We start from the raw sequence: 21,289 nt of genomic DNA, 5'->3' as shown, positions 1-21,289 counted from the left end.
TGTCGTACTAATATCAATCAATTTGATTCTATTTATTCAATTAAAAGGATTCATTGTGCCATGATCTTTTGGGAAAAACGATAAAAAGGGTTGAATTTAATTATGATATATGATTGAGAATATGTGCTTTCGAAAGGTTTCAGTTTTTTTGTGTTCTTAAGTTTATGTCTCTAAAAGCACCTTAATTTTGTGATTAATTTAATTTTTTTTCATTTTGAAGATGAAATTGGCAGAGAGAATGTTGCGTCAAGATGATCTTGGAGGCCATCAATATACACGCTACTCTTAGGCACATATATATTTAGAACTTTCTACACCTTCAACAATGTTTCAAACACCGCAACAACGCGCGGGTGCACCAGCTTATGAAAACTAAAAATCATAAGCAAAAAATTATTTAAAATTATTCAAAATTTAATTTAAAATGGGCAGAAAATTGTCTTCATTAAAACCCAAAACCATTACACACAGAAATAACAAACATGTTAACAAGAGAACTAACTATGCAGCAAAGTTGTTAATTCTTTATATATATTGTGTAGTTTTGCCATCACTACCACGACGACCACCGCCGCCAATAATCTTGTGGTTGCTTCTCTGTTAACTGCACTCCTTGTAGTTCTGGGGAACTCTTCCACTCAGAGCTGTTGATCTTCAACTTAGGGCATTCATATATAGTTACAGTTTTCAAGGATGGGAATTTGACAATGCAATTTCCAGAGAAGAAATCTTGCAGACTTGGTAGCTTGTAAAGTTCCAATCTTTGCAACTGGCAAAAAGAAATCTCACCGTCATTTCCTGCATCATCTCCATCTGATGTTGTTGCCCCTATTTCTGTCATTCTTTCACAATTCCCAACCACCATTTCTCTTAGCCGCTTTAAAGTTTTGGCTATCGTATATGTTGCTAAATATTTCAAGCTGTGACATCCATATACTTCCAAAGTTGTTAAATTCTGGAAGGGAATAGCAGATGACCCTAGATCCCTCAATTCTGGACATACCACCACTTGTAGAACTTCCAAGTTTGAAAAAACTGGGCCTGCCCCTGGGAAATTCTCGTTGCGTAGATGCATCAACTTCCGCATTTCGTAAAGCTTCAAAACACTTATATGTGGGAAGGACGCATCTGGATTTACATTATTCTCAAATAAAGAAACTTTCTGGCCCCGCGCAAACGTCAACGATTTTAGTTTCCTAAACAACTGTGATGTGGATGGACCGCACCATATCTCCATGTCTCTGTCTAAGGCCATCGTTTCCAAGTTGGGGAATGATACATCCTGAAATATTACCAACGCAAGAATGATAAACGGCAACAAAAATAATAACACAAGGAGAATTTTTTTCTTCTATGAAGTAGCTTGAAAGGCTAACTTTTGTTTAAGAAAATTGTGTAATGTATTTTTACCTTGTCAATAAAGAAGAGAGAGTGTTTAATTGGAGTGTCAAGACCGTCAAACTCATGCTTCTGGAAACTTGAAATTTTGGAGACAAAAATATCCAATTTACCACATTTCCTCACCTCCACTCGTTCGAGTAGCGGCCATTCTGAAGCATGGATTCCTGGGTAGAAGCTCTTAAGTTGGTCTAGATTTATAAATTCAATATTTGTTGCTTTTGGAAACACAAACTTAGGCATCATTTCTAGTCCCTCTTCCTTGGAAACGATTTCCTTCATTCCTTTACAACGAACCACTGTCAGGTGTCGTAGTTGCTGAAGACCTCTAGCCACTGAGCATGGAAAAATATATTTCAATTTCTCACACCTATGTATTCTTACCAAATCTAGATTTTCACAACCAGACATTTTCAACTGAGTCGTAGACGTGTCTGGTGTTTCTTTGATCTCAAAAACCACCTCTAAACGATCGCACTCACTTATCCATAAACTTCTTAAAGCATTCAATCTCCCTACAATACTAGGTGTAAAGATGCTTATTAGTCTACCGCAGCGACGAACGTCGACATCTCTAAGTTTGTAGAAAGAGCCTGGATCAAGTTTGTTGCGCCATACTGTAGTCGAAATAGATAGCTCATAGATGGACAATTTCTCCAACTTTGGAAAGCCTACCTGTATTCGAATTATGAAATTGTTAAATTCTTTCTTTGTCGAACTGAATATATTAGACGTCAGACAATGATCTATAAAAGAGATACAATGGTATAATAGTTTTACCTTGTCGTCAAAAAGAAAGTATACTTCTTCAGTCTCAGGTTTAGGATCAAAGACAAATCCCTTCAGTTCTTCACAATTCTGAATTTCCAAACTCTCCAAAGACGAAAACTGGACATTACAGCTTGCTGAGCAGAATCTAGAGAGTTTTGGAAGATCTCCTAGCCCCAAATGTTGTAGCTTACAAAACATGACATCTGTTTTTTCTTCACCATATTCTTTTGTCGAAACTATCTCTTCCATTGATTCACATCCGGTTATCTTGAGTTTTTTAAGTTGTACAAGATTTCTAGCCATGGAAGACGATAACACAAAAGTTAAAAGATTACAACGATGCACCTCCAGGCTTGTTAAATTGGACAACACAACCTGCAGCATTTGTACACTCCATTTTTAAGAGAAGAGAATTCACATTAATTGTTATTATCTAGTCAAATGGTATCTTTAGATAAAAATAATTATACCAATAGATATTTCTTGATACGTACTTAGATAAAACTGAACCACTTCAAATGATCAAATATATGTAAATAGAGCCACACAAAATCTAGGAGTTCTATTTTTCTTTTTTCTTTGTAAATCATATCCCTCGAATAAAAAAAAAGTAAAAAATCTTCACTAATGATATGTGTAAATGGGAAAGAATGACACCAGTGGCATACCTCTTCAGTAATGATACGTGTAAATTGGGCATTATTTTCGACGTGGAGATGCTTGAGTTGTTGAAAATCTTCGCTACCTGAGTGGTGCACAACATTATCCGCTCCCTTCGACCCATCCAAATACAAATCTTCACATGATCCCTTCAACAACATTTCTAGACCATGGTCCAATTCACAGCCAGTTGGGAGCTTGAGCTTCAATGTGTTGAGGGTTTCATCCACATCGTACCATTCCCACGCAGCGCCGATTAATATTTGGTATCTTTTTAACTTGTCAGTGAACAAGTCAGTCGGAATACTGCCAGCATCTGGAACATGTATGCTTAATGCAGCTAAACGAGGCAAGTCCTTCAGTTCCGAAAGGCTAGCATTACTTCTTTCTCCGGTGACTCCTTCGGGCACCCATCCGTTGAAGCTGTTTTTCATTCTCAAGTCTTCTAGACTTGTCAGACGTGATATAACATTAGGTGAAATCACTTCGAGTTGAGAGCAGCCGCTTAAATCCAGCAGTCGAAGACGAGTCAATTTCCCTATTTCTTCAGGCAACTCTTTAAACTTGGAATATATAAAGCTGAGAATTTCTAGTTGCGATAGCTGTCCGACTAGAGCTACGTCTCCCAACACGCAATGATCCAAACACAATGTCCGAAGATTTTGTAGGAGATGAAGAGATGGAGGCAGACACGAAATACACGCTCTGGTTAAATCCATAACTTTAAGCTCATTCATCTCCTCAAAGAAGTTACCTGGGATTTCAAGCAAGCCACCATTAAAGTACAAATAAAAATACTCCAGTTGTTGGCATTTCAAAACTTCAGGTAGCCTAGGGATGTTTTTGCAAGACAAAGAGATCATTGTGCAATTTTCAGAAAACTCCTTAATGTTTGGCCATTCCTTCAAGACATCTCCTTTTGCTCTTAGTAAGGCACGGTGGCCTTTGGATGCAATCGAGATGGCAACATCACGTAACAAATCATGCATTGTGATTGATGTATTGTCCTCGGAGTCGAGTAACAGACCAGAATCTTTAAGCTCTTCAATCCATGCGTGCAATGCATATCGTGTGTCCTCCACTGAATCGATGTTCTTAAATAAACCCAAACCAATTGTATATTTCAACAAGTCTGTCAGATTAGCGTATCCCCAACGATTTACCACAATTCCACAGATCAAGAATAGTGGCTTCAGCTTTTGATTATCCAATTGATTGTAACTCCACTCTAAAGCTGAGTATGCTTCTTGTTCGGCTGAGTCTTCGTTGTCAAACACTTTTAGGCGACTGAAGGCATTCTTCCATACTGGTAAGGTACTTTTAGTTCTTAAAGAGCTTGCGACTGTGACAACCAAAAGTGGCAAACCTCCGCATTTTTTGGCTACATCGGTTGCCACAGTTCGTATGTCGGGATTTTTAACAACATCACCTGCTTTTGTCTCAAATAAACGCCAAGCTTCTTTCTCGTTTAAAACTCGAAGTTCAAAGTCTTTTTGCAACCGCTTCTCTGAGGATAGCAGTTTTCGAGTTCTGGATGTCAAAAGTATTCTACAATTCGGCAGACAAGGAAGTCCTAAAGACTCCAAGTCGATGCTTTCCCAAATGTTGTCTAAAATTACAAGAACTTTCTTGTCTTTTACCCTGTCACATAGATGAAGTGCTCTTACTGACATAGTTTCGCTTTCTTGAACTTCCATACCCAACTTTCTGGCAATTTCTTTTTGAATTCCTTCAAGGTTCGGATTTTGCACACTTTTTACCATAACTGCATCAGCGAATAACTTTTCTTTTACAGCTTGCCTAAGAACTTCTTCAACCAGTGTGGTCTTCCCCACGCCTCCAATACCATGCACCAAAATCAGGTCGGTATTAGGAATTCTCAGTTCATCCATGATCTTCTTGACAGTTGAAGTCCTCGAATCAAATGCCTCATACTGTTTGTGAGATACCATGGTTATGTCTTGTGGGCGGACATTGTACGAAATGCTAGCGAAATTTCTTTTGTCGTAGAGGTTAAAAACCGCCTGCTTCAACTTTGTTGATCTCCTGCCTAGCTTGTAACGGAGCACCGGGTTTGGACAAACCCCACGGAGACAGCTCATCTTTGCTTGCGTATCAGGCTTCCATAATTCGTTCGCCTTCTCGGTGATCTCAACCACTCTTTTCAGCCAGTTCTGGACGTCAGGTTGGATTTTTTCACCTTTTTCTTCAGCTCCAACAACCTCGCGCTCTAGCCGCTCTCTAGCGGCACTTAAGTCGTTCACTTGAGTCTGTAGATTCTCAAGGTTTCTTTTGCAGTGAGCTAGGTAACCCACTTGGCGTATCGCTGGTTCAACGGCATACTCGGCAACTTTTCCGACAATTTGAATAACAAACTCCATGCCTGCTGATGAATACAAATTAAATTAGAAAAAATGGAGCTCAAGAAATACTTTACTTTTCTAATTGATTTATGAGTTATGATCTTTCAACAAATTATAAATAAACACATTACATTTCAAAGTGTATTATAAAAACCGGAAAATTCATTTCCACTTCTTGAAAGATTACTTTTTGAATAAAACCTTGTCTAACATTAGAAACTAACTCTAGTTTCTTGGAATTTAATCGTAATTTTCGAATATAATTAGGTTGTAATAATTATTGTATTTTGTGTAGGTCATATATTGATTCCTACAAAATAATAAAAATGTTATTTATCATTGATAATTATTATTAAGTTCTCATAATAAGAAAAGTCATATATCTACTATCTACTTTTCATTGTGCGATCATATATATATATATATGTGTGTGTGTGTGTGTGTGTTAAGACCCAAAATTGCGTCATTGGCCCGTGGAATCAAGGCCGTTGAGTGAGTATTGCTCCCAACCGTCGGATGAAAAAGTGAAGATAATTTTGTTATTATTGAAGGATAATATTATGGTTTTCGTCATAATAATTATCTTTTAATATGATTCGTCTTGACATTTTCTTATACGGGATAAATGGGATTCAAATTATCTCTAATTTGAAAGCAATAACAGAGTTCAAGTTAACTTGGGACACGTAGATTGGAACAGCTTGAAGTAGGAGATCATCACAAAGATATTAAAGATGGGATTGCATTTGCATGCAGCGTGAGGCCATGGAGAGACTTCTATTTGGAGATTAATTCGACTACAATTTGAAGAAATTAGCAATGTGAGTGGTGTTTGATTAATGCCGTGCATGTCCCTGATGTGCTATTGGCTTAGTGATAACAACCGGATGATTGGAGATAAAGTGTTGCCTAAGAAAATTTACTTGGATGATTACACAATCTTTTAGCTCTCATATATTATTCCGAGTCTAAATTTCTTCTTGATATTTTTACCTTCTTCAAATATGATTACACAATCTCTTAATCTATACTCATTTAGTCAATCTTGGCTTCAGCTCTACTTTTCTCGGAATTTTTGGTATGAATAGTTTTCACCATGACCAACATTTGGTAATTCGGCTAAAGTGTTGCCTAAGAAATGATGTGAAATCGAACTAGCTTGTTGTTATTTTGTGCAAATATACCGCACTTTGTTCTCAGAAGTTTTGGCTTAAACGGGGTCTTAAGCATGCTAGGAGTTTATTCTTGATAAATAAACATAAGTAAAATACGTAACTTTAAAATATTAAAAATATGAGAATGCATGAAGATGTTCAAAGCATACCACTAATCGCAGAGCTACCGATATAAGAATGCCTCAATGTCGTGATCGTACGCCTTATTTCTAAATCCTGAAGTGGGCACAAAACAAAACGTAAGTGGACCAAAGTTAAAATATAAATAAGTAAAACCGATTTTTCTTTTGAACATACTAACCCCACGTTTGAGAAAATCATATAATAATACATAGTAGATTTTTTTGAAAACTCTAGCATGCCATAAAAACTTTCATAAATAATATAACCATGTACATAAATAGTTGCATCGTAATTTCCCAAAGGAAAGTCCGTAAAAAGTACGTAAATCATATAACAATGTACTTAAATAGGGGCATCAAAGTCCGTAAAAAGTACGTAAATCATATAACAATGTACGTAAATCATATAACAATTTACTTTTTTGATCTGATACCCTATATCTGATGATCAGATTTCAAATTTAATCTGTTGTTAATCTAGTTTTAAGGGGATTGGTTGTTTGTTTTTGTGGATTATAAATATAGGGATGTGCTATCCACACATCCCATTTTACTTCTCACACATCCTTGATAATTTCTGTCCGTTGATCTTCTTTAATTCATCGATCTGATGGTCGAAAATTAAAAAGGTGTGTGAGAAGTAAAATGGGATGTGTAAATATCACACCCCTAAATATATGACTAGCATCTTGAATCTTTTTGAAAGTTGAATTCCCCAGAAATGATAAATCAGTGATTTAAAATCCCCCTGATGACAAGAATGATGTTAAAGCATTCAACTTGATGGGAAACTCAACTGAGATCATGCAAGTTATTTAGAAAAGAGAGATGATCAAGTAAAATTCTGTTTTGTTTTTTGACAAAGCGGCAGGAAGATTTGAAATTGATTTATTCAGATGCAATCATTCATTGGGTAATTACCAAGAATAATCATATTGTTCGACGCTACATCGGTATTTGATTGTTAAAAAAAAAATTATGACAAATTTTTTATTTTTTTTTGTAAATTTTAAGTTGTTAAAAAATGTGTAGATAGGTAAAAAAAAGGGGTTAAAAAAGGGCTATGCAGTTATGGTTAAATGGGTATTGTTAACCGTTTATAACGGTTATGGGTATGAGTATAACCAGTTATGCAATTACTCAAAATGGGTAAACGGTTATGCGGATAAGGGCTTAAACGGTTATGCGGATAAGGGCTTAAACGGTTATGGGAAATACTGGGTTATGCGGATAAGGGCCTAAACCCCATCATTCGGTGAAGCTGTACAATACTGGGTTGAGTGAAGAAACACATATCATAAAGTACCTCAATACACGTAAACTGAGTCATATGGCCATAGACAGGAACATACTCATCTATGTGTGTACGTATTGTATGATTACCCACTAAGTAAGCACATAAAACATAAACCAGATCTTCAATATCACATCATCGGAGCTCAAAAGCTCAAAGCATTATAAATCTATAAACGTGAAATCATTAAATCATAGATCTTATTCATAAACAGTATTTATAATTATTTCAATAAAACATAAATTCAATAAGGGGTGTGTTATCCACATACCTCTTTTTACTTCTCCCATACCCCTTATTAATTTCTATTATTTGATCTTTTTCAATTCATCCGATCCAACGATCGAAAATTAAAAGGGTGTTAGAGAAGTAAAAAAAAGTGTGTGAATATCACATCCCATTCAATAATTCATAATATTTCATCAGGCGTAAATTCAAAAATTTATATATGTTTCGTAAAACGTAAATTCAGTAAACCTATAAACGTGAAATCATTAAATCATAAATCATAGATCTTATCCATAAACATTATTCATAATTATTTCAATAGAACGTAAATTCAATAATTCATAATATTTCATAACAAATAAATTCAATAATTCATAATATTTCATAACGAATAAATTCAATAATTCATAAACGTTTTATAAAACGTAAATTCAATAAATCGTAAATAATTAATGAAACGTAACATCATGATCATGCTTTTCATAAATGCAAGCTTAGTATTTTTATAAAATCATCAAATTTGAGAATGAGTTCACTCACAGATACTGACCACCAAGGAACCACTCAAGTTAGGGAGGACGAGATCACCACTAACCAACGCACCTTACCACATAAAAAGACTATTTAGTAAAATCCTAGTAAAATTAGTAAAATGATTGAATTTAGAAAAACGGACAGCAAATTCCGGAGAATATTTCATTTTCTAAAACGGGTGGGGTCAACGGTTCCCGGTACACGGTCGGGGTCGGATCTGGGTTTTGGGTCACGGGTTGGGTCGAGCTCAAATCTCAACCGTTTTCAGCATATGATATATGGAATTGAAGCTCAACATCAGAAGAAAAGAATCATACCAACGTGGAGCCGATTCGTGGTCGGTGTTGGCCGGAAAAAGGTCCTGAAAGTGGCTGGTCAGTCACCGAAAAACTGGGAAGAAAATCCTCCAATGTGTTTTCTGCGTTATAACGTCACCAATCTCTCAGGAATGCCATAAACGCACACCAAAACACGATCCAAGACGATTTAAGTCAGTTTCGAGGCTTACTTTGTTGGAAACGACGAGAGCTCGCGGTGAGTTCGTTGGGAGAAAAGTGAATAGTGGCCTCTGCCACTGTCGGGGTTGTAAGGCCTTAGCCTGGGTTCGGGTTCACCCTTGTTTTCTGGGTTCAAGACGAGGAGAATCAGGTGGTGGTTTGGGTTGTGGTGGCAGTGCTCGCCAGAGTTGCGAGTGGTGGTGATGGTCTGTGTTCACGGAGAGGGAGGGAGAGTTTTGGAGAGAGAGAGAGGGAGAGAGTGTCACGGAAGAGTCTGAGAGAGAACCAGAGATGAGGGAGAGGGCTGGAGAGAGTCCCCGAGAGGTTGGGGTATAAAATGGCACGGGGAAGGAGGGGAAGTGGGTTGTGGCCCCCACGGGTGAGGAATACTTTAATGCTTTCACTATTAGCGTTCTGTTTTGGAAAGTGGAGTTGTAATATAACAATCATCTTTGAATCATATTCCTTTCTTACAGTCATCTATTATTTCATTTTTATTTTTAACTAACGATATTATCTAAAGGAGTAACTTCATGTTTATCCTTTTAATTTCTTTGCTTTTGTAAATTGGGTGATTTTTCTTTCTCTTTGAATTTGATATTTAATTCAGGACTTCATTAATTCGTTTCTAGAGCAGCAAAAAGATTTTATGAGGTGGAAGTCTTGCTGGGAAAAATGCATTTGTTCAAAAATGTTTGCTTTCAAGTTTTTATTGTTTTTAATTTTTTTTTATTAGACATAAAATGTGTGTAATAAATGGGGGTAAGGCTAGCCGACATTCACCTCTCCCAGACCCTGCGTAAAGCGGGAGCCTTGTGCACTGGGTACAACATTTTCTAGACATAAAATGTGTGTCACATTACAATATATGTTTATGAGATTGGGAATGTGTTGTAGGCTTTTTTCATTTTGATGAAAATTTAAATTTTCCATTTCCTCAATTTCAGTTTCAATTTTCAAATTTTGATTTTTTTAAATTTTCCATTTCCTCAATTTCAGTTTCAATTTTCAAATTTTGATTTTTTTAATATTTAATTCATGTTGCCACGATTACAATATGAGGTTGTTTGTTATCCTTCACTAAAGTTCACTAGACAAGATTGGACTAAGGGTTAGTCTAGTTTTGCTCCCCATAAAGCCTAGATTTAAAAAAAAAAAAAAAAAAAAAAACCCTCTCTTCTCACTTCCACGTTCTCCCTCTCTCTCCTTCTCTCTTCTTCAATTTTAAAAACAAAAAAAAAAAAAATTTCACACATTTTGTGTGTGGACATATACTAGTGCAATATAAGTAGAACTGGACCTAGCATAGTTCGTTAGACCACTTATCGAGAATAATAAATTGGTTACTAACTTGAATTTCGTTTACCACGATTCAAATTGGATAGGAGTATAAGCAATATGGGCGGCGGAGAGTTGAACGTGGCCCTAATGTACAAGGTGAACGCTCTTTTACCAGACCAAGTTTATGGAAGAGAATCCTCTCCGGAGCTCAGGATGGGGATCCTCCTGATCACGAAATCTGGGTCTTTCAAATTTAATCCAACGGTTGCAATTATTATAACTTTTAGAAGGTCTCCTTATTTGGAACCGTTGAATTAAATTTGAACGGTCTGGATTTCGTGGTCAGGAGAATCCCCATCCTGAGCTCAGGAGAGTATCCTCTTCGCAAGTTTATTGCCCTTTACCACATCTTTTGACAAAGAAAAGTAGTACACATGACACGTGGAAGGAGGGGAAGTAGACCACTTGCTAGAAGTAGACCATTCCACAGTCATCACACCATTTGCCATCATGAAAATACAACACTTAGGACCCTCTAGATGCACGAAACTTTATTCTACGTTACATGTTCAAACTTAAACCTAAGAAACAAGACTAAAAACACTTGGTACTTTTGTAAACAAAAACTAGAGAACCCAAAGGAAGAATATGAATCTACCAAGAGCAGAAACCTAGCTTTACGATACTAAGGTTCTAAGCATGAATCCCACCAACATGATGTATTGTAAATTTCTTGCCGTCCGCAATTACAGGGTTCAACCAGAAAATCCAAATGCTACAAATTACAAAGTGCTGATAAAATCGACTAGGCCGAATTGTTTAAAGAAGCGAATTTTCGCAACATTCGTGATTGTCCACCTTAAATTTCAAGAACAACCCCTGCTTACATCCTCAATATTGTCATCCAAAATGTTTCATGTGTTCACATAACCATGATAAGAAGTTTAAATTTTCTAACTTTCTATGTATCAAGTGTGCATCAAACGTCGAATTCTGTGAATTTTGGGACATACCGCGGTGGCCAAACAAGGTGTGAGCAAAAGCCCCAGAGGCAATATCACAGAGGCGGACTTGAACATCTTCGGTTCCGGCAGCAATAAGCACGTGAGAAGTTGCCAACGACGACATTGTTGTTCGGTACACCTTCCCCGGGATCTTGAAGTCCATCACCACCTGTGTCGTATTATTATCCCAAACATTGATGTGATGATCGTACGACCCCGTCACAAACAGTCCGGTGTCGACGGGATACTACACGGCGGAGGACACCTCGTACTGATGCCCGTGCTCGTGCTGATTATCCACCGATAAACAGGCACTTATGCCTCATGACAGCTCCGCCGCCTACGTAATCGGTCCCGCATTAGACATCGAACAAGACTGCGGAAGCATCGTAGGCGCCGGATAACAGGTACCGGCCCTCCGTCAAATAGAGCTGGAGAGAGTTGACCGAGCCGCTGTGAGGGGAGATGATATCTTCGTGATTGGAGAGTTTGAGCGTTTGGATCCGGGTCGACTTAATTCGATTCGAGAACAAATTTGGGCGGAGCTTGCCCGCTTCCCTATCTCTGATTTCCTGCCACATTTTCAGAACATCTTCTTTTTGTACCGAATGCAAAAGCGAAGCAGAGGTTCACAACGCAACGGTGTCGTATCGCAGTGTTGTCTCTCACACTCTGAAGTATGAATTCTCAAACCGAAACCGGTTTCGTTTTCTGTTCTTCCGGGCTTCGGTTTGATTTTCGTCCTGGTTAACTCGGACGAACTCGGACAGATTATTGAGCGGGTTCGGGTTACAATGGCTGACAAATGATGCGTCAGCAAAACGACAGCGTCAGTGTGAGCCTATCCAAAATTGAAAAGTGGGGTTGTGTTGCGAATGAGAGGTGTCAACTTTCGTTCTCGAATGATGAATTCAATTTTTAAATAGGATTGCATTTATGATTGAGGTTCAACAAAAGCTACTGCTATTCTTTCAGTAGCAGAGTAGTGTTCTACATTCAATGATAGTCTAAACGAACGAAATAGCCTAACCGGCAAACCAAAATCATTAGGAATTGAAGAGTCGAGATCTTCTCCATATCTTTGTGCCGAAGCTCAAGAACTCAAAGATCGAGATCATTGAAGAGAGAGAAAAAAATGATCCGAACCATTGGTCTGTGTGAAGTTGACCAATAAAATCAGCTCATAAGGATTGCAGAATTTAAAATAAGGACCATTACAAAGAAACAAACATGTAATTTCCTCTGTGTGTATCGTTCTTTTACAATTCCCAACTGTCAATTCTTTTACATGTTTCCAGCTGTGACAACCAACAACTTCCAAAATTGTTAAATTCTGAAACGATATTGCAAATGACCTTAGATTTGGGTCTGCTTGTGGGGAATTCTTCTTCCACTGATACATCAAGTTCTGCATTTCCTCAAGCCTCAAAGCACTTAAATTTGGAAAGGTGGCATCTACATGCCCACTACGTCGAAGGAAAGCTACTTGCTTTTTAGAGTATGCATCATAAAACTTAATCGACTTGAGTTTGCAAAAGAGCCACACCAACTCTCTATATTGCTGGGCAACTTCAACTTTCCTAGCTTGGGAAATGAATCTTGAAACATTACAGCCCAATGTGGGGATTTTTTACAACATGCATGGAAAAAAATATTGGGACTTCAATAACTTTTATTCATTTGAGCAGAAAGAAATGTTCTGTTTCTCTTGATAAATTTCAATAGAAGTACTCTTATTAGGGTGTAAATCTGTGGATACTCGTGTGGTAGAAAAACATCACTTGGGTATTTACCCATATCAGGTTCTTGTTGATAGGGGTATATATCAAAGACTTGTGGGGAGATTAATTTATTTATCTCGTACTCGTCCTGATATTGCAAATGATGTGAGTGTTGTAAGTCGGTTTATGCACTCGCCCAGTGAAGATCATGGATGCGATAATATGAATTTTGGTATATCTGAAGTCTACACCCAGTAAAAGAATACTTTATGGAAAACATGGACATCTAAAGGTTGAGAGGTTTTATGATGTAGATTGGGCTGACAATGTTACTGACATATGATATACATCTGGGTATTTTACATTTGTTAGAGGTAACTTGATTACATGGCATAGTAAGAAGCAGAAAGTGGTGTCAATGTCGTCTTCGAAAGCTGAGTATAGAGATATGGTACATGGAATATGTGAACTTCTTTGGTTACGTAAACTTTTGAGATGTCTTGGTTTTGAATCAAATGAGACTTTGGAGTTATATTGTGACAATATATTTGAAGGGGAGATAGCTGATAATTTGGAACATGATCGAACAAAGCATGTGGAGGTTGATCGATACTTCGTCAAGGAAAATTGTGTCTATACCGTTTATGAGTTCAGGAGAGTAATTGGCTGATATTCTTACTGATGTAGTATCTAGTAAGGTTTTCCAAGGCTCAATTATCAAGTTGGGCATGTATGGTATTTACTTGAGGGGAGTGTTGATTTGAGTCTTAATTGTAAATGTTATTGAAGTCTTATTTTAAGTAGGATTAGGATCTGTAATCTTTAGCATTTAGGGGGCGTTTGTTTGCCCTCACTAAAGTGTACTGGACTGGACTGGACTAAGGATTAGTCCAGTCCCATGTTTGCTCCTAACATGGACTAGGTTTAATGAGACTAAGTCTCACTGGCCTAGACTAAATCCAGGACTAGCTAGTCTTAACGAAACCCCTTGAAAACCATGGGACTAGCTAAGACTATCCCTTTTCTCTCCCTCTCCTCTCCTCGCCTTGCTCCTCGACCACTCACCCTTGAAAACCATGGGATGCTTTTCACAACCAATTTTCATATAAAATACCAAATTGAAGATGGGAGTGAGGGGATTACGATTCTACCTGAATCGAGGCCAAAAGGTGATCGGAGGTGGCCGGAAAATGGCCTGGAAGTCTCGGCCGGTTTGGGTTTTTTTTTCCGAATCCATGACAGATCGCGCATGCAAAGCTCGAATATGGGACCAGAGATGGGGAAGAGTTTGTTAATGGTGGAAACCTCATCTAATCCGACGAGGTTTAGTTGGAAAACCCATCGGGAAACCTGCAACTCATCGGAAAAAAATGAGGCAGAAGGCGAAATGCAAAGGCAGTGAAAAGGCTGTGAAGAGGCAAAAAGGAGAGGTGAAGTGCAGAGGTAGGAGACGAAGAAGATGAAGTGAAGAGGAAGAGGATTTGCAATAAAAATAAAAAGGTGGGACAAAAATGGGAGAAAAGGGGAATGGGGAGGGAGAGGCGGAGATAAAAAAAAATGAATGTAGAGATAGGAGAGGGTTGTAGAAAAATAGGGAAAAGATAAAGTAATAATAAAATATTAATTGATATATTAAATTAAAATTAAAATATTAATAAATATATATTGAATAATATAATATTATAGTCCTGCTTTTTAGTCTGACACTGCATCAAACGTTTCACTAAGTCAGTCTAGTCTAGTCTAAGCCAGTCCAGCTTAGTCCCTGAAGCTAGTCCAGTCTGAGACAGTCCGGTGCAACAAACGCCCCTTCAATGTCCTTATATTTTGTAATTATTTTCATGTGCCTATATATTGTAAACCTTAAAGGATTAATAATAGGGAGTTTTAACGAAAAGCCCACGGTACTATTCACTTTAACGAAAAATCATATTTTTACACTAAAAAGTCAAACCTGGTACTATTCACTTTACCCTTTATTTTGTTCTTATCATTAAAACTCAAAGTTTTCAATCCATTTTTATTAGTTTTCCTTTAATAATATAACATAGTATTCAAAGTATTTCTTCTTCCCTTCTCCCCCCTGTTATTCAAAGTATTTCTTCTTTTACTCTCTCTCCCCCCCCACCCCCCGGGAAAAAAAAAAAACAAAACATCATCTTTCCAAATTCACTCATTTTCTCTAATTTTAGTACATACACCATCACACCCCTTTTGGGGGTGTTTGTTTGGCCTCATTAGCTTTCACTGGACTGGACTACTTGTTAGTCTAGTCCAACGTTTGTTCTATGCATGGGCAAAGTTTAAAGGAAAACTAATGAAAAGGGTTTGAAAACTTTGAGTTTTAACGAAAATGACAAAATAAACGGTAAAGTGAATAATACCAGGATTGACTTTTTAGTGTAAAAATGTAGTTTTTCGTTAAAATGAACAATACCGGAAGTTTTTCGTTAAAGTTCCCTAAGTTTAATGGTACTAAGCGGGACTCGTGTGGACTAAGTAGCTCGCTAAGAGGTCTTAGCGAGTCCCCCCGAAAACGTCGGTACTACTAAGACCTTCACTTCTTTTCCTTCACATCCCAACACCTGCTTCATTTCTTTCCTAATAACGGGTAAGTTTCTTCCCTAATTCCCCATCTAGCGGACAGACTATGTGATTACACCTGCGTATAGAAAATCAGGAAGATGAAAATCACGGCCTTGCTAGTCCTTAAGTGAAATCCAAACGAATCTGACCCGATCACCAACGCCTCTGATATCAGCCACTTCGGCTACTTCCAAAGGTCTAAGGTCCAGGAGTTCATCTTTTTTGTCGGTCGCATCGCTGCCAGACGGAACCCGCCCCCAGCACCTGTCCGTCAAGCACGAATGGTCTTTTGGTATGTGACATGAATATGAAGAATGGTTTGTGGATAGGACTGGAAGGATCGAAAGAGTTGGAATTTTTGTCAAACCAAGAGAGATTGAAGGAGGAAAAGGACGACGAAGTCGGAATTGAAGCTTGTCGAAGAAGAGAAAGGAAACGAATTCTCTGGATGCAAAGAAGATAAAGAAAAGCCCACGGGTGAGGAATACTTTTATACTTTCGTTAGTAATGTTCTGATTTGGAGAGTGGAGTTGTGATATAACAATTATCTTTAAACATGTGGTGGAAAAGCCCCCGAGTCATATTCATTTCTATTGTCTTTTATCCCTTCATTTTCGTTGCTCTTGTAAATTGTGTGCTTTTAAGTGCCAACATGGTTTGGAAAGGTTATTTGACAAAGTTGTCAGAAACGAGGCACAAATGGACTAGGGGTGGGTTCAAAAAACCGAAAACCGAAAACCAAACCGAACCGAAACCGAAACCGAACAAATCGAACCGAATTGAAAAAACCGAACCGAACCGAATTCTTTTGGTTCGGTTCGGTTTTAATGATCTAGAAACCGAACCAAACCGAACCGAACCGAATTAATTAAATTAATTTTTTTATTTAATTATTTGTTTTGGGTATTATTTTCTAAACCCAATTTGTAAGTTAAAATGTGCTAAACCCAATGTGTTGCCAAACTTTAAGCTCAAAATATTAAAAAAAGGCCTATAAAAACTCTAAACCCTAACCTATTATTTCTCTCCCATATAAGGTTCCGGAACCAAACTTCCTCCTGAAGTACCTACATCCATCTCCATAGCACTGTCTACTTCTGCCACAACTTTCTTTTTCAAATCTACTCTCATATAACATGTAACAGAATCCATAAACATTTATTTCGGGTAGATTACTTGGGTAATTTGTGATGGAAAAGAATCCAACACACACTAAATAAATCCACCCACGCATTACTTTTACTAATCAAGTTGTCAACATGCAGTTACAAGCAAACATCCCTGATCTTTGAACAACATCATACAATTTAACTTTTCTAAGTCATTTGTACGATTTTTATGTTGTGAGGTTGTTAGTTTGGACTTTGAAAGACTTGATTGATGATTTTAGTTCAACTTTAAATGTTTATTTTCATTGTCTTTGATTCTAGTTAGAATGCTTACGTTATGATTGTGTTGGATATGTTAAAATTTAAAATTTCAATGTTTTTCATTTTTTGAAAAAAAAAAAAAAACCGAAACCCAACCGAAACCAAACCGAAAAAAAAAATGAACCGAACCGAACCCACCCCTAAAATGGACCACTATTTGTGCTTGCCTTTTTTAGCATAAAACACCTTTGTGCTCTTTCAGCAAATGACACACTCATAGAGGGTAAACACACAATTTTAGTTGCTGCACTATTGTTATTGTTATATAGACAAATATATTGGTTTCCTTAAACCTCATAAGGCACAAATAACTTTTTGTGCCTACTTGAACGGTTAGGATTAAGACACATCAACATCTTATATTGATTTTTTTTATAGAAACAAAAGACAAAAAACAAAGTGTAAGAGGAGGTGAAGAAATGGATAAGAATAGGAAGGGAGATAATCCAACTCCATACTTACCATCTAGCTATATCATCAATTGTATCATCTCTCTCATAAATATAGGGCTCACCAATGTCAGAGCGTTCCAGGATGGGTGGACGTCTCCCTACCTGAGACCCAGATTGATCCAAAACAAGAAAACATCTGGCACGTCTAATGTCCCAAAAACGTATTGCACCATCACATCCAACTGTAAGCAAAGCCCACTCGCTAGAAGTAGACCGTTCCACAGTCATCACACCATCTGCCATCATGAAAATGCAGCACTAAGGACACTCTAGATGCACGAAACTTTATTCTACATTACATGTTAAAACTTAAACCCAAGAAACAAGACTAAAAACACTTTGGTACTTTTGTAAACAAAAACTAGATAACCCAAAGGAAGAATATGAATCTACCAAGAGCAGAAACCTAGCTTTACGATACTAAGGTTCTAAGCATGAATCCTGCCAACACGATGTATTGTAAATTTCCTGTCATCCACAATTACAGGGTTCAACTAGAAAATCCAAATGCTACAAATCACAAAGTGCTGAGAAAACCGACTAGGCCGGATTGTTTAAAGAAGCGAATTTTCGCAACATTCGTGATTGTCCACCCTGAATTTCAAGAACAACCCCTACTTACATCCTCAATATTGTCATCCAAAATGTTTCATGTGTTCACATAACCATGATAAGTTTAAATTTTCTAACTTTCTATATATCAAGTGCATCAAACATCAAATTCTGTGAATTTTGGGACATACTGCAGTGGCCAGACAAGGTGTTAGCAAAAGCTCCAGAGGCAATATCACAGAGGCGGACTTGAACATCTTCCGTTCCTGCAGCAATGAGCATGTGAGAAGTTGCCAACGACGATATTGTAGTTCGGTACACCTTCCCCGGCATCTTGAAGTCCATCACCACCTGCGTTGTATTCGTATCCCAAACATTGATGTGATGATTGTACGACCTCGTCACAAACAGTCCGGTGTCGACGAGATACCACACGACGGAGGACACCGCGTACTTATGCCAGTGCTCGTGTTGCTTATCCATAGCAAACAGGCACTTATGCCTCGTGACAGCTCCGCCGCCTGCATAATCAGTCCCGCGCTGGACATCGAACATGGCGACAGAAGCATCGGAGGTGCCGGATAACAGGTACCAGCCCTCCGTCAAATCGAGTTGGAGAGAGTTGACGGAGCCGCGGTGAGGGGATATGATGTCTTTGTGATTGGAGAGTTTGAGCGTTTGGATCTGAGTCGACTTGATTCGATTCGAAAACAAATTTGGGTGGAGCTTGCCCGCTTCCCTGTCTCGGATTTCCCACCACATTTTCGAAGCATCTTCTTCTTATTGTACCAAATGCAAAAGTGAAGCAGAGGTTCACAACGCAACGGTGTCATATCGCAGTGTTGTCTCTTACACTCTGAATTATGAATTTCTCCCTTGATTCTACTTTAAGAATGAGTTTAAATGTACATATATACACACGCTGAAAAAAAAAATTGTGTACTAATCGTTGTACCTATTGATAGGAGCATATTTATGCGATTCAATTAACATGTTTTCTTGCATTTACTTAGCTAGTTATTGCTTATAATAGTGTTTTAAGCTATTTTTGTATGTTTGTAGGTCCTAATAACAAAGTTGGCAAGAAAGTGCATTTTGATGCATTTTGGAGCAATTTTGGGCTGAAATGGTGAAGAACATGTGTGTGCAAATGCAAAGAGGAACACACACATGCAAAGTGCACGGAAAGGTTGGAGGGCAGAGAGACACGACACATGGATAGAATGGTGAGACATCATTCATACACACACATGCAAAGAAGAGCTAGCACATGGAAGAAGGAGGATGCACGACACATGCAAAGGAGAAACATCCACCCACTACACCCATTACATCCACTCATTACCACTAGGGGTGGGTTCAAAAAACCGAAAACCAAACCGAAATCGAAAAAATCGAACCGAACGAAAAAATCGAACCGAATTGAAAAAACTGAACCAAACCGAATTCTTTTGGTTCGGTTCAGTTTTAGTGATCTAGAAATCGAACCAAACCGAACCGAACCGAATTAATTAAATTAATTTTTTTATTTAATTATTTGTTTTGGGTATTATTTTCTAAACCCAATTTGTAAGTTAAAATGTACTAAACCCAATGTGTTGCTAAACTTTAAGCTCAAAATATTTTAAAAATGCCTATAAAAACTCTAAACCCTAACCTATTATTTCTCCCCCATATAAGGTTTCGGAACCAAACCTCCTCCTGAAGTACCTACATCCATCTCCATAGCATTGTCTACTTCTGCCACAACTTTCTTTTCCAAATCTACTCTCATATAACATGTAACAGAATCCATAAACATTTATTTCGGGTAGATTACTTGGGTAATTTGTGATGGAAAAGAATCCAACACACACTAAATAAATCCACCCACGCATTACTTTTACTAATCAAGTTGTCAACATGCAGTTACAAGCAAACATCCCTGATCTTTGAACAACATCATACAATTTAACTTTTCTAAGTCATTTGTACGATTTTTGTGTTGTGAGGTTGTTAGTTTGGACTTTGGAAGACTTGATTGATGATTTTAGTTCAACTTTAAATGTTTATTTTCATTGTCTTTGATTCTAGTTAGAATGCTTATATTATGATTGTGTTGGATATGTTAAAATTTAAAATTTCAATGTTTTTCATTTAAAACAAAAAACAAAAACAAAAAACCGAAACCGAACCGGAAAAAAAATGAACCGAACCGAAATTTCGGTTTGGTTTCGATTTTGGCAAAAAACCGAACCGATTTGAACCGAACCCACCCCTAATTACCACAACACTCACCCACTACACCTATTACATCCACTCATTACCACAACACTCACCCACTATACCCATTACATCCACTCATTACCACAACATCCACCCACTACACCTATTACATCCACTCATTACACCCATTACATCCACTCATTACCACAACACTCACCCACTACACACATTCATTACCACAACACTCACCCACTACACCCATTACATCCACTCATTACCACAACATACATTATCCTCTCCCTAGCCTATAAATACATCCATCATTTCCCTTCCTAAGGGATGCCATCTTCATCCATATACACACTACATTTCACAAACACAAATACATTTTCTCCCTTTGCCGTGACCTCCATCCAACCTAAATACATTCATAACATTTCCATATATCCATACACATCCTTAGACACTTATGCCGCAACAAGGTGGTGAAAAAGACGGTCCTTGGCGTTTCAAGCTTGAAGATTAGAGCGTTTTAGGTGTACTTCATTCTTGCTTTCAATGTCTACTTTGTTATTTTCTGATTTTGTTGCAACTATGAGTGGCTAAACCCCTATTTAGTTAGGGGGAAGTTTAAAGCCATGAACATGCTTGAGATATGAATTGATTTCTTCCAATTGTGATTTGATAAGTTGTGATTGCAATTCAATTATCTATTTTCTTCATAACTGATTCTTGTATGTTTATTAAGGATGCATACTTAGTTTTCATGCATGAATTAGATGCTAGAATATAAATAAGTTTCACCTAATTGTTACAAGTTTATATTCATGAGTAGTGAAAGTTGTTTGTCACAATCGCGTTAATTGAATTATTGGCAAATGTATCATGCATTCATAGTTAGGGGTGGTTCGGTATGGGATCCCATACCGAAACCCTTGTCCCGATTCCCAAACCAAAAATTTCGGGAATCCCAATTTCAATACCGATCCCAAACCAAATTTTCGGGAATCCCAATT

The 21,289-nt window shown here is 37.6% G+C and overlaps 1 protein-coding gene across 1 annotated transcript; it reads right to left on the bottom strand.

Moving 5' to 3' along the window:
- Window positions 1–425: 425 nt before the first annotated feature.
- On the bottom strand, window positions 426–8,973 carry LOC139197963 (probable disease resistance protein At4g27220). The gene is made up of 6 exons (XM_070826143.1): window positions 8,863–8,973; window positions 6,517–6,583; window positions 2,838–5,215; window positions 2,179–2,544; window positions 1,411–2,073; window positions 426–1,282 (listed from the first exon to the last, which is right to left on the bottom strand). Exons 3-6 carry the CDS (start codon window positions 5,208–5,210, stop codon window positions 554–556), a joined length of 4,131 nt encoding a protein of 1,376 aa, XP_070682244.1. The 5' UTR covers window positions 5,211–5,215; window positions 6,517–6,583; window positions 8,863–8,973; the 3' UTR covers window positions 426–553.
- Between the last annotated feature and the right edge of the window lie 12,316 nt (window positions 8,974–21,289).

This window comes from Malus domestica, chromosome 08, assembly GCF_042453785.1.
Source record: "Malus domestica chromosome 08, GDT2T_hap1".
NCBI classification, from domain to species: Eukaryota; Viridiplantae; Streptophyta; class Magnoliopsida; order Rosales; family Rosaceae; genus Malus; species Malus domestica.
This window is presented reverse-complemented; position numbering and strand designations above follow the sequence as displayed.

Excerpts from the sequence above, each read along its gene's own strand:
- LOC139197963 (XM_070826143.1), bottom strand. The coding sequence starts at position 5,210 with ATGGAGTTTGTTATTCAAATTGTCGGAAAAGTTGCCGAGTATGCCGTT. Across the intron at positions 2,074-2,178 it reads ACTTTCTTTTTGACGACAAG|GTAGGCTTTCCAAAGTTGGA; the intron begins GTAAAACTATTA and ends ATTCGAATACAG. Across the intron at positions 1,283-1,410 it reads CTCTCTTCTTTATTGACAAG|GATGTATCATTCCCCAACTT; the intron begins GTAAAAATACAT and ends GTAATATTTCAG.